This window comes from Clytia hemisphaerica, unplaced genomic scaffold (assembly GCF_902728285.1).
Source record: "Clytia hemisphaerica strain Z4C2 unplaced genomic scaffold, Clytia hemisphaerica genome assembly, whole genome shotgun sequence".
NCBI classification, from domain to species: domain Eukaryota; kingdom Metazoa; phylum Cnidaria; class Hydrozoa; order Leptothecata; family Clytiidae; genus Clytia; species Clytia hemisphaerica.
In genome coordinates, this window is record NW_027103657.1 from 867,262 (window position 1) to 882,128 (window position 14,867).

The 14,867-nt window shown below is 35.2% G+C and overlaps 1 protein-coding gene across 8 annotated transcripts in view; it reads right to left on the minus strand.

Moving 5' to 3' along the window:
* Positions 1–4,587: 4,587 nt before the first annotated feature.
* The window catches only part of LOC136803250 (heparan-alpha-glucosaminide N-acetyltransferase-like), a 32,281-nt gene continuing 22,001 nt past the window's right edge, over positions 4,588–14,867 (minus strand). For 6 of the 8 annotated variants that reach the window (XM_067059979.1, XM_067059981.1, XM_067059978.1 and 3 more), the window contains 2 exons: positions 11,374–11,500; positions 11,111–11,194 (listed from right to left, as the gene is read on the minus strand). In XM_067059979.1, the coding sequence (XP_066916080.1) occupies positions 11,390–11,500 (111 nt within the window). In that variant the 3' untranslated portion in view covers positions 11,111–11,194; positions 11,374–11,389. Of the gene's footprint in view, positions 5,843–7,869; positions 7,983–8,894; positions 8,966–9,541; positions 9,617–11,110; positions 11,195–11,373; positions 11,501–14,867 lie in introns of those variants that run through there. The other 2 variants (XM_067059982.1, XM_067059983.1) reach the window with 1 other exon arrangement.

Genomic DNA, 14,867 nt, shown 5'->3' on the forward strand with positions numbered 1-14,867 from the left:
GAAAGATGATCTTGAGCTTTTCAGCCATTAGAACCTAGTATACAATCTCTCAAAATGTGCTACCTCTTTATGATATCATTCACTTCAAATGTAGTATCAATTTTCCGAAAAGGAATCAGCAGCCTAGCAATAATTTCCAGTAACTTATCAAGACTAGTGAGATTTTTTGCGTGATGAAATTTTGTCTTTTTGTGAGTCTATTTTTGCGATATTGTGTGTTCGGCAAAAAGATGTTCCCAATGTTTCATTTATAAAATCAATCCAAACCAGTCCAAACTAATTTTTTCAAGAACCTGGCCTTGCAGAATAAAATTCAAAAACTTCTATAATTCATATAAGTATATTAAAGTAATGCCATTACTATTTATTAGGCGGTAATAAATAACAAGCGTTATCTACAATCTCACGTCAAAGAGTTTATGAAAATATAAGTTGATTTGCCAGTAAAAAACACTTTTTTGTGAAAGATATCTTGTTTGAAAATATATTCGAGCTAGCATCTGCTAGCATCAAAAGTAACATATAGGTACTTTTATCATTTAAGTTGTCTTTTGGGCTAAAGTCATCAATCATGTTTTTGTTATCACTTTATGGTACAAATATAAATCGGCATTATTCTAATTGATGATGATCAAGCTCCAATGTTAAACAAAAATCTCTCGAGAGTCAGCAAGCGATAATGGAATCAACAATCAATCAAGCCAAATCAAAATGATTCCATTATCGAATAAATATTGAAGAAATCTTCAATCAATGACGAAAATAGCAACTAGTAATTATCATTTTGATTCTGCTTCCAGTACAGTCTTCTCTTTTGTCTCGTAAACATTGCACGACGGAATAACATGGAACTGGCACAATTTATATTCAGCAGGACCATTTTATTATTCTCCATCAATCACAATCTGTTCATACAGTCATAATGCTATGTATATTTTGGTTTTATGCTGCTTCTTTGTTGTGCACGTTCACCCACCAAAACTCTGAAACACTGCTGATTCAGCCAGTCGGCCGATCGGTAGTTAAAAGTCACCCATCACATCAATCAAGCTCCCTCACCTGAACCCTGAAGACAGAAGAGATGAAAATAATTATAGTTAGAGTAAAATGAAATAAACACACGACCCATTTGAATAAAAATAAGCCTGTGGAAAGAAAACATGGCCATATGATAGAAACATATGAAACACATGGCCGAGAAAAATACATTTTGTTTTGTGAGATGAAATCCAATTAAATACAAAAAAGTCAACACAAAGAAAAAGTACTAATGTAACATTCCAAAGGTAGTTGAAACTATAAAGGTGAAAAAAAATGAAGATTTACCTTTCAATGGACCTCAAAAACCGAAGAGATTCGTTGGTTTTCAGGGCCATCTTTGTTGTTTTTAAAATGAAACGCAGAAAAAAGACTGGGCCCAGACATCTGGAAGAAGCGGGAAAAAAGCAAAGGAGATAAAGTTTTAGTACTATTACTATTATTTGTACAAAAGTTGCAATTTTCATAAAAGATCTTACATTATAATACTCAAAACATAGATTATATTCTATTAAAATAAGTAATTTATGAAACAAATACTCCAAATAGTGCTAAACTAATTTTAACCCCATCCAACACGAAGCAAAGTCGATATTTCGCCATCCCACCGGCTCATTTTCAGAAATTTTCGTACATATACAGATTTTTTTACGCCACGCGCAGATCTAGAGAAAGGATGCTACACTCCCTATTCGGGCGCTTCGCGCCCTCAAAACGGTCGTTCCGCAAAAATGCTCTTTTAGCTATTTACCCCTTATAAAATGATTTTTCTCGAATTGCTTTTTATAAAATAGCTCTTTTGGTCTCAAATTTTAAATAGTGATTCACTGCAAAATTACTTACGTTACAATTCGATCATTAGTACATAATTATTTTCAAATCAAATGTTAAAATCAAAATACACCTTAAAAACCTACACTATTACACCTTAAAACCTACACTATTACACCTTAAAACCCATACTATAACACCTTAAAACCTACACTATTACACCTTAAAACCTACACTATTACACCTTAAAAACCTACACTATTAGACGTTAAAATCTACACTATAACACCTTAAAACCTACACTATAACACCTTAAAACCTACACTATAACACCTTAAAACCTACACTATAACATCTTAAAACCTACACTATTACACCTTAAAACCTACACTATTACACCTTAAAAACCTACACTATTAGACGTTAAAATCTACACTATTACACCTTAAAACCTACACTATTACACCTTAAAACCTATACTATAACACCTTAAAACCTACACTATTACACCTTAAAAGCTACACTATTACACCTTTAAACCTACACTATTACACCTTAAAATCCATACTATAACACCTTAACATCTACACTATAACACCTTAAAAGCTACAGCAATTCCTTTGTTTACGATTGATATTTTTCGAAATTTAGAGGTAAAATTTTAGTTTCAATCTGTCATTTGTGTAAAAACCAGGCGAGCCGCTCAAGGCCGCGTAACTTTGGTAGGATTTGTTGGCTTCAAATCCTACCAAGGAGATTGACTTCTAGCCCTTCGGGCTTATACTTCATTGAGATAAAATTGAGATTTTAAAATTTTGCCTGTCGAAGGTTGGAGCTTGGGGTACGCACAGCCAGCACATTACAGGCAAAATTTTAAAATGTCAATTTTGGCTAATAGACTTCTTAAAAAGGATTTTCAGACTTTTTCATAATATGATTTTATGTTCACTGGAAGGTCTTCTTTCCAAAAAACCAAAAATTTTCGAATTTTGACAAATTTTTATTTTTCGATGACGTCATCGTTTCATGACGTCATTTTGGCTTATTTCCTTAATATCTCCTGATACATTCATTTTCAGATATAGGTTGTGACCTTTTTCTTTATCAGTTTTTCATGCTCTTTCGAATGGAACAAACATTTTTCAATTTTGATGACTTTTTATTTTGGTTGCCATAGTAACCAATGACGTCAGTTTCCATGGCAACGGGTGGTCACACCCGGCCCCACCTCTCAAATTTTGATCTTCTACATTCAAGGAACAATATTCAATCATAAAATCCCTCTGCACAAGCTGCTGCACACGGGAAGCTTTTTCGCGACATAGTGGCCTCTACTAGAACGCTAACTGCATATCATTAACTACTGCAAGCATAAAACATAACATTGTTACTACAGGGTGTCCCTAATTAAAGTATCGAGTCGAAACACAACTATGAGTAGAAAGTTTTATCTCGGGTAAATTAATGCGTGTCCAAATTTTCGTTAATTCTTCGGACCCATCATCACCCCTCCTAGCATAATAAATTATACCTTTAAAGAAGCGTATTACGATGTACAGGGTGTCCCTAATTAAAGTATCGAGTTTGAACATGCGATTGAGTAGAAAAGTTTGTGTGTGTTATCGCTAAAATATAAGAACGTTCTCCATCACACAGGCTTATTACAAAAGGTAGTTACAACGTATAAATTAATCGTAATGACAAAGAAAAAAGAGGGAGAGCTTAAAATACAATTTTGTGAACACGCACATAAAACTTTCTACTCAATCGCATGTTCGAACTCGATACTTTAATTAGGGACACCCTGTAGAACATGAAAATCGGTGTTACTTAAATTTAGGTTTTGCCAATTTTGCGAAAAACCGCAAAAACCAAAAAATGCTGACGTCAGCAAAACTTGTTTTTTAAATAACTCCAGTTTGGCTAATGGTATAAACATGAAATTTGGACTAAAGTTGCATATCAGTAATAAAATCATTTTTGCATAATCAATTTTTCCAAATTTTGCTGACGTCAGCAGAAATCAGCAAAATACGATTTTTAGGACACTTTAATTATCTATTGCTAGGAGTCCTTACTTATGACTTTACTCTTTAACCCTATTAGGCCTAGGGGGGGGGGCTCTTTCTGTTCGGAGGTCAAACTATTGGTAATAGTTCCTGAAATAATAGAGCTTTTGCCGTGAAATTTTCTGTAAATTCCTAACTTTTATTTAGCTTCAAAATAAAAAAAAATTTGACACCTAAATATTTTCACACCTTGAGCATGATGACATTTCGGACAGTAAGGTGTCACAAAATTGACACTTTTCTAATACAAATTTATTTTTGATGTCAAATATATCTTTTAAACCGTAATTTATTGAATATTTAAGATAAAATAAGCATTTTAAACTCACACAACTTTTTTCTAAAGCCTTTGTTAGAATACAATAGCTATTTATAAGAACAAAGGAAATTTTCGGTTTTTGCTCACTTTCGGCATGATGAGTGACGTCATCAATAAAAAAAATTATCAAAAGTTACCTTACGTGACAAGGATCTTGTGTGCCAAATTTCATCCAAAAAGACCCACTAGATCAAAAGTTAAGGGTTGGTACAGGAAAAGCCCCCCCCCCCCTAGTTCTGAACCGCCCCTAAAAGCCTAGGTTGAATAGGGTTAAAGCTTTTTGGACTACCAAAGACTTATGACTGAAGATGGGTGAACCGTGGCCACAAAAAAGGGTAAGTGTACCAGAGAGCTTTTTTATGGATTTTTGAAAAGCCTACAGCCTTTTGTCCATGATTGTACCTATATTAAGTATCCTAAAAACTTATTCGTTTGTTCCAGAATTTTATTTCCATAAATTTATGTAATGAAAAGAAATTTAATTACAGTAATTCTAATTGTAAGATATTTGTATAATATAAAAGTATAAATTTTGATAAAACAAAGAACGACTGGAGTCTGAACAACTCAAGCCTCTATAACTCGAATGTCTCCTTAACTCGAACAAGTCTTTTAACCCATCTCCATAATCCGAAATTCCTATAATTCGAACAAACTTGTGTTCTCCGTACGTGTTCGAGTTATAGAGACTCTGTATTTCATGACTAAATGCCGTCACATTTTTCACAAGCTCGAATAATGGCTAGTTAAAAAACAAAGACAAGAAACTGTCTCAAGAAATATTTTAATTCCCTACCTGCTTATAAGAGGATTTTCAATTTTATGTAAAACGTCTCGTTAATGTTAGAAAAAATGGGTGAAAAATTACTAAAGTACAAAAAACGTTGTTAAAATCTTAAGTAAAGTTAAAAGCTCTGACCATAGTAAATTCTCAAAATTTGCTATGTATAAAAAATAAAAGCTGCTTCTTAAAATCCCGTAACCAAATTTCTGAATACTGTCAGAGCTCTTGAAATTATTTTTCACCCAAATTGTATTTACCATACTGGTTGTGAACGTAAGCAGTTTTGAGTTACCCAACGAAATTTCGAGTACCTAAAGAATTTAACTTACAAGGCAGCTTACAATAGCGTAGACGGTTTCAACAAGACAACTATTGGGCTTTTCCAGAAAAAATTTAAATATGGGGATAGATGATGTCACATTTTTTGGAAATTTACCCCCCGAACATTGTGACTTTCGACCCCCCGGACAGCCGGACTAACCCCCTGGACAAGCATTAGTTGAACCCCTGGACAATCAAAATTACCCTCAAACAGAGCAAGTTTACCCCCAGACAAGGCAAATTTTGTAGATTTTTCACTATCCCCCGGACGCTATATCCTCCACCCCCATGTACGGACATTTTCTGGAAGAGCCCATTAGACTTCTAAATACAGAACCTTTCATCCTCTGTAAAGAGAAACCAGTCATCAAACTTTCCAAAAAATATCACTTTTGAAGCACGAATACGCAATAACAAGCCATACACCGGTTCCAACCGCCGCTTGTGTTAACTCGTCATGTTGTCCGTTATTATCGAAGTCAAACGGGAAATAACCGGACAGTATCTCATGTCCGCAATATAACATGATAGCATTCATTCCTATAACAAACAAAAACAATGATATTGATTGCTACAGTACTGTCGTTTTTATAAGATTTCCATTTCCGCACTTAGATTCTTGTCACTTTTCCGGAATCTTTCCGCTATTTTTCCCGGGATAACCAGCATGAGATTGGAAAGGGTTTGTTTCTAAAGGTACGGAAAATCTTGTGGTTGCCATTAAACTGCTTAACTTTCCGAAGCATATTTTTCACCTACCCATAGTCCTGGTCTTTTTTTCCGCTAGAAAAGTGGCAAGGGAATTTTAGTGCGGAAATGGGAAACTTATAAAAAACGACGGTATAAGGCGAGTAACATTTTACGATGGATGCATTTCATCACATTGAGGGTTAACCCTCACAGGCTCTAGGGTTGCAATGTGTGGCGTATGACCAGACCGACTAAAGAGCTACTAAATTTTATTGAAGAACTGTCCCTATAATAGAGGCAAAAAGGTGAAAAGTGATCCTTAGAGTGACGACTTTGGAGGGCGATAACCTTCCCAATTTTAGCCTACTACCGGGTGCGTCAGAAAAAACTTTGGACGTTTGGTGAGCCACTGGGACCGAGCAAAGTCTTTTTGAAACTCAAAACCACTTTTATTAGAAAGAGGATAGTCTAACTTAAATTTTGAGGTATCATTCATTAAATTTGAAACAAAACTTTTTGAGATATTGCTATTTGAAGCTCAAAATTACTTATCAAAAAGAGCAAAAATGCATCAAAAACAGGTAATTAAATTTGTTCTCTTTTTTTCTATCTCTCTCTTTCTCTTTTGTTCTGATGTGCACGTTTTTAACGATGTCATTAATGTTTCCACTGGGTAATAAAACATACCAGAGCGGGAATTTGTAAAACAACAATTAAAAATTTTATTTTGGTGAATTTTTGAGAGAATCTATCTGTGAAGAGTGTGATGTATGGAAAAAAATCTCTCTTTCTCAAAATGCCGCGTCTCACTAAAGATCAGAGAGTTTGGGTTTGCCTTGAGTTCGCCAGAGTTAACATACCTCGACAACACTGTCTATTGTCACAACATTTTAATTACCCTTTTTGGACGTTTTTTTACACTTTTCGAAAAGTGAATTTTAACTTCAAAAGCTTATAACTTGAGAAATACTTTACCCAACTTAAAAAGCTATACCTCAAAATTTAAGTTAGACTATCCTCTTTCTAATAAAAGTGGTTTTGAGTTTCAAAAAGACTTTGCTCGGTCCCAGTGGCTCACCAAACGTCCAAAGTTTTTTCTGACGCACCCGGTATACTACTGAAGAGACTCTGAAAAGGGCCGTAGACTTTTCAAAAATGAATGAAATTTAATTAACCCTTTTTTACTTAATCCAATGTTGCTTTATTTTGATTTAGAGAGTTTGGCTGACACCTTCCGAAATTAGCTAAGCATTGGGTGGTTTTTTTTGCAAATCTATAGACCTTATTTTGTTCAGTGCTAAAGGTTCAAAAATATTTTCTCTTCAACATTTTAGACCTTTTGTTCACGATAGGATACTATTTCATTTGGTGCTTTTTGAACCAGAAAGTACCCGTGAAAGTAGGGAGGTGATTAGGTTTAAGATTTACAGCTCAAAAAATAATTTGTCAAATATTGGAGCTAACTCTCTCTAATTCTAAACACCTGTAAATTCAAATCTTTCTGTAATTCAAACTAAAACATTGGTCCCCTCAACTGGAGAATCGCATAGAATACTCTCTGTAATTCAAATTTTTCTCTAATTTGAAGAAGATCCTCTGTCCCTTAAAAACCAAACTGAAGCTAGAGTCAACTGTATTTAGACTATATAATAGATGCGCCAAACTCTTCTAGTCACATGACTAAAACCTCTCATCTTCTCAATGTTGAGACGGGGTTATGGGTTTTCTTAGAAAAATATATGTACTTTTAAATATAAATTTCGCAAGGTCTCCTTCTAGCCTTTTGAAAAACCAATAACTGTATTCAAAGCCTTGACTATTGACTTAGTTTCTCCTGGGTGTGTTAAATTCATAGTTTTCTTCAGTAAAATTCTTACCAGCGAAATAGAATGGACCACCACTCCACCATTTCTTGACATCAATGGTTACATAACAGATAATGAGCAATACAAAAGCCATAGCTGCAGTCGCACATATAAATGAAATTGACCTATGAGAAAAGAAAGTATTACGGCCAACTCTCTCTAATTCGAACCTTTATTGATGGAATCTTTCTGTAATTCGAACTAAACTTAGGTGGAAAGTGGTTAAAATTATTCTCTGTAGTTCGAATCTTTTATATAAATGATATTGACCTATGATGAGAAAAGAAAGTATTACATACTATTTGCTGACAGCATTTTTAAAAGAATAAAGAAAGAACAACTTTATCCCCCTCCCACATGCCACAGGTTTTGCAAAATCTTCTTGTCAATACTGCTTCAGTGTGTCATTATAAGAGGCTTGCCTCCAGTCTATATCCTTAAAAAATCTTCGCCTCATAGACAACCCCTTCTCACAGAAACGGTAGGATTTCTTCCTTCAGGAGTAAAAATAACGGACTGAAACTTGATATTCCCATATTTTTTATGACCGGGGATTTAAATTATTTTGTTTTCAAGTCAGAAAATTCAGTGGGGATGGGAAAATTAGCATGATATTTTATGGTAAAGATTGGTTTATTTTATTATTTTCAGTGGGGACAAAAATTGGAGGATAATTTTCCACCGGGGACGATATTTTGGCCAAATTTCCCAGTGGGAAGGGTCCAAGTGGGTCTCTGAGAAGGGGGTGATCTAGAACGTTAAACAATTTACAATGGTGAAAAAAGACTAGAAATTCGGATAGTTTAAAATAGCCTAGTTTGGCGTTCAGTCTCAAAGCTACAACGATCTATTTTCCAGGCATTTCCACGCAAAACTTTCTTGGTATGCCCGATAAAAATAACTGAATGATAGAAGGTCTTATAATTCGCGAAGTCAGTAAAGTTGTCAGAGTAATTGAGTGTGAGAGCTAAATAATTTTACTAAGATCTTCATCGCACAAGTGTGGCTTTGAAATTGAAAAAAAGTACATTACATACCATAGATTTTTATTAATCGGTATTAGACCACCGTCTTTTTTGCCACCGCACAAACCGATAGCAATAGCACCCTGTGAACAAGTGAAGGTGAAAAAAAGAGGTATGCATCAAAAAAGCATCTTTCAATCTCAGATTGCAGTTAAGGAGAACGTAAAAGGTGTCCCAAAAAATTTAGTATTTTCGGTTTAAAGTTTAAGTTTCATTATAAGAACCAATGTATTTGCATCGGGGAAGGGTTTATTGCTCTTAAAATATTCTTGAACGGCTTAGATACTTTGTTTAAATGGACTTGAGGCTGTATTTTTTTTTAAGCCGAGGGTTCTCATGAAAAAGTTTGCGTTGAGGAAAGCCCGCTGCTATAAGCTTATTTCATAGAATTCGTACATCTGTTACATTCTATTTTCTATTCAATTTACAGGAGAAGAATACACAAAGATTATTGGGAAAAATCGATTTTCTGTCATCATTCAAGAACTCCTTTCCATTGCTGTTGCTTTGTAAAACTTATAATCTAAATCTGCAAAAGAGTACTTAGCCGAAAAATTTGGTTTTTCGTAGAACAATATCATGTACTAAAAACACGAATCCTACGAAAACGGCTAATAACCTGGCAGCTTATGGGCATTCAGAAAATTGAAAATCCTCACCATAATAACAGCCCAAATCATCCAACGTTTAATATGACTTTTCGGTCGTGAATACATGAATAACATACGAGCTGCCTGAAAAAAAAAATACACATACCATCAACCAATGCATTTTTAAAGGTTAGAGTTTACTTGGAATTAATGACGTCAAATTGGGCCGTTCCATTATATGTCCAGACAGGGGGGGTGGACAAACATTTCCAGGGGGTAATCAGAGAAGAATTTCCAGGGGGTTCAAAAAAGATTTTTTTCATTTTTCCAGGGGGTAAAAGATTATGTCAAAATTTCCAGGGGGAAATGACTGATTTTAGTTCGTCCACCCTCACTTTTAAGATATGAAAGAATTTTTCTAAGGGTTCCTTTGCAAATTTTGACATTTTTCAGGGGGTATTCACACATTTCTAACGTCCACCCCCCTGTATGGAAATTTTATGGTACAGCCCCTTTCGAAAGGCTTGTATTAGACCATGTTCAGACGTCACGGTTCCGTTTCGCTCTGCGCCAAACCCGTTCCGGATCGATCTGTTAAAACGCAATCGGAGCGGATTACGGTGTTCATACAAAAAGTTTTGGCTCGCTCATCTTATATAGGTTTACTCATAAACTAGAAACTAGAAATTAAAGAATACAGACTCTGTGGTGGTGAGTTATGTGAGTTTTATGAGTTTTCGGTCTTCTCCACAGGTACACATTTTTTTATAAGCAATTCAAATTTTCGGGTCAGGGCTGGGGTTTGCTTAACACTCTAGCTCATTTTCTGAAAAATTTGCCTTCACTACCCCTAATATGATAGCATATTTATGCTTATTGGGTCAGGGACTATCATAGTGGGCAACACCCCTCCAACCCCCACCTGAAAAAGGTCACCCCCACCTACATAGGATTACCCCCACCTGAAATCTCATATCAGCCCAACCCCCACCTTTTTCAGCAACCTCGCCGGTAGAAAGGGGCTACACCATACTCCAACTCATATGCGCAAAACGGCGCAATCGAATCACACCTTCGAATTTGGAGGTCTTGTTCCTTTTAGGAACACTAAAGATCCCAGTTAAAAGTCCTGAGGACTACAAACTGGAAAGGAAAAGACTGGAGAAAAAATGAACTCTTTTTAACCTTCAGAACTTATGACAGTCATTTGTTTATATTTTTATCTAGTATAGTATGTGGAAAGTTGACAAAAAAGTACAAAATCAAACGAAGTTAAATACAGAAAACTTGACAACCCCCACCTGAAAAATGTTACCCCCACCTACATAGGGTTAGCCCCACCTGAAATTTCTCATCAACCCAACCCCCACCTATTTTTAAAAATCTGAAAATCCTAAACCCCCCCCCAGAATCCAGGGGGGGGGGTGCCCACTATGAATCGTTTTCCATGCTTAGATAATCTAAAAAAACTTTTATTTTACGAGATAGTGAAAAAATGGTTGGAGCCTTAGCAACTTGGTTGCTTATAAAGAAAGAAATGTGTACCTTCTGTGAAAGACAAAATTTCAAGACCTGTGCCAACAAAAAGGGCAACTTTCCATCAAAAATCTTGAATAAAAAAAAGGGTACAAAACTTACCATTAAACCAAAGTATGTCATCAGAATTGATGGGATGACACCAAGAAAACCTTCGGGATCATGTGGACCACATTTATAAGGGTGCTGTGAAAATGAAAAAGAGATCGATATAGTGGAGTCACTTTAACCTCCATAACCTTCACCTCCATAACTCGAATGTCTCCATAACTTGAACAAGTTTTCTAGTCCCTATACGAAACGAGGAAGCGAGGTCGAGAAAACACGAAATTTACGACATCTCGAGAAGTGGGTTTTCAACTTACTCTGCATGTTGGGCTATTATACATATGATTCAAGCCAAATATTTTTCGATCGATGTAAGCAGCTGCTCCGCCCGTGCAACCGCTGTGCGTTCCATTGTCGGATAAACCACCTGGTCCCAGGTATCCACTATAAATAAAACAAATACTATACTGAACAAGTTTTGAGAAAAAAAAAACACAGACACAATGGGTTTTTCCAGAAATAGTCCGTGCCCCTCCTCCTGTTGAGAATATCGGATATCCAAGAGGTTAACGATTTGGTGGATATCCAGGGGGTTAAATATCTACAAGGGAGCGGATATCCAGGGGGTAAAGTGTCTTTTTAAGTAAAGCATACGATATCCAGGGGTAAGCATCTTTATAAGAGAGGACATCCACGGGGTTGAGCATATTTCTAAGAGTGGATATCTGTATCTATCTTTATTAATAAAGTAGGATATCCAGGGGGGATCGATACTTCGAAAAATCAATATCCTCTGTTTTTTCTGGAAAAGCCCTTTGACGGTATTCGAAGTTTCATGTTGTTACAATGGGCTATTCCAGAGAAAAGTCTTTTTTCAATTTTTCAGGATGCTCTTGGATTTATTTTTCTCATTTTTTGGACCACCCTGGATCTTTGACCTCGTATATTGACTACCCGGATTCTCAACCTTATTTTAATGACCACCCTGGATCTTTATACTCAAAAAACCGGATCCCATGGATTTTTATTTTCCAGACTACCCTGGGCTTCACACCTCCTCAACAAAGGGCGTACAAAACTATTTTTGTAATACACGCTTTTTTTTATAAGAATGGTGTAAATCCATTTTATCATGGATATTCTTAACTTTTTTGGGAAAATCATCCTAAAATATTCTTACAGCATTCTTATTACTTGGGGGTAATTGGCAATTTATAATTCAAAATGCTCTAAAAATGACATTCTTTGCTTGAATAGCAAAATTCCATGATGGTGACATTCTTAGCATATTCTTAATTTTTAGGCCATTTTCATCATGGACATTCTTATAAAGTGTATTCTTATAAAAAAAAGCGTGTAGCCAAATCATGAGCTGTATCATGCTATTTTAAAACACTCTTGAAACAACACTTGACCTTCAACGTATACTTTAGTAGAGAATTTCGTTTTTTCGGCCAAAGTGAGCCAAATTTTCAGTTTCAATTATGGTGTATACTGAATACAGAGAGGCTCAAACCCCAGCAATTTTCAGAGAGAAAATGAAAATATCCCCAACTTAATTTTAAGAAAGAAGCCCTCAACTCCACGAAACGGGAATCGAAAACTTTGGCTCTAGAGGTGTATAAATTAAAGTAGGGGTTTGAATTGACAACATAATATGCATTGAACAGTTTTGCTTTCGTTATCTGAACAAAAGCTTTAAAAACAAAAGTAATGATAAAACAAACTAAACAAAACAAATTTAGTCCCTGGGACAGGAGTAAAATTTTAGGTCGGCGTTAAAAAGGGCGGATAAGGTATTTATTTTTGTAGGATTCCAAGTTTCATATCTTTAGACAGCCCTCAGCTACTATGTGTATTATGTATATGTGATTAAAAATTGGTTCATAAAAATCTAATTTTTTGAAAAAAATGAGTGATCAATAAAAATCAACAAGAAGCCCGTTGGGCGTGAAGGCCCAGCGAAAAAAAATAATAATTCTTATAAAATAAGAATGTCCCGGGTAGAAAATTATTTTCGAAAAATTTATTTGGGGGGGACAGCTATTAGGTACCAAAGAGTACGAGTTTCAAAAATCGTCAATTTTTTTACCCAATTTTTGCCTTTACATTATTGCCTGTAACGTCAGTCTTTGGCCAATAAAATATTTTACCAGGCCTTAGCAGCGGATCCCCCTCGCGAAAATGTCTTCAGCTACATTCAACTTTCCAATAAAATTCTAGCCTGGGTATCCAATCCAGACTCAAAATTTCAGAAGAAAAAAAACAATACAAAGTTTCAAGAGTTTCGGTGTAACTAAAAAAGTCGGGTACAGTTTGTTTGATACTGCCTGTGAGTGAACCCTTGTTGACAGACTATCAAAACTTTGAAAACCCAGGCAGACACACATAATTAACTTACCATAAAACCTCTTTCACAAACTCAAAAAACTTTCAAAACTACTTTAAACTACATCAAAACATCAGCCACATTTTATAAAGGCTACTTTCCAGCGGCCATTTTGTTTAGAAATGAACCTGTGTTTTCATTTTCGTTCGTTTATCTTTTTTCACAAGGTCAGCTTTTTCCATAAATTATGCGCACCCATAGGAAAAACTGGAAAAATATAAAAAAATCCCGCAAATATTCTGCTTAGTGAGTGGGCGCTTTTTAACGAATAAGGTGCACTCACCTGCAATCACATATGCAGGGAGAAATATCCCTGCAGGCATGTTAGTTGGACCAGACCGTAAACCAGAAAAATAATCTTAAAAAAACTAGACGATTAAATAGTTTACGGTCTGCATATCCAGGCTAATAAAATTAATGTGGTTAATGTTCGAGTTAACAATTAATGTGACAGATCCAGAAATGACCATTTTCACTGTTCATGCATTGCAACCATGAAAAATGTTCCAATCTAGTTCAAATTTACCCATGAGCTGCATTTAAGTGTCCATTAACAGATTCCAGAATCAGTTTATATACTTTAAATAATTATGTGATCGATGTGAGTCGAGTTTGAAACCGACCGACCGTTTTAATGCGACAGATCCAGAAATGACCGTTTTATTTAATGTGTAGAATCATGAAAAAATTCCCAATCTTGTTAGTCTCCATTAACATATTCCATAATCAGCTTATTTGAAATAATTCTGTGTCGAGTTTAAAAAATCAAGCCACCGCACCTTTCGCATAAACGAGATAGATCCAGAAAAAATAATTTTCACGCACGCGTAGCATCATGGAAAAAGTTCCAATCTTGTTCCAATTTACACATGAGCTCCATTTTAGTGTCCATTACCAAATTCCAGAATTAGTTTACTTGAAATAATTATGTGTTGGGTTTGAAAATCATACCACGTCCCACCACTGTTGTACTGACCGTTGTTAACAGCGACAGATCCAGAAGTGACTGTTTTCTTCTGTAGCATCAAGAAAAAAGTTCCAATCTTATTCAAATTTACACATGAGCTGCATTTCAGTTTATTTATTTCTATATCAGAAGCCATTATTTCCTAAAAATAAAGTCTTTTTGAAAACAAGAAACTAAAAATGAAAGTGATTTAAGGTAGAATTTCACTCATAAAACTTTATGAAAACTTGAGCAAAGACTATAAGATATGGCAGAATGTTGAAAAAGGTTTATAAAGAAAAATCTTTACAAAATTTCTTTGGTTTGAAAATCTCTTGACCACTAAAGCAAAGAAAATGTTCAAGAAAGTATGAATCAACCTCCTCGCTTCGACCGCCATCTTGTTTTGTTTTGAAAATTGTTTTGAAGGAGCGCGGAATCAGAAAGTATATCTTTTATAGCCAGTATCCGACTTT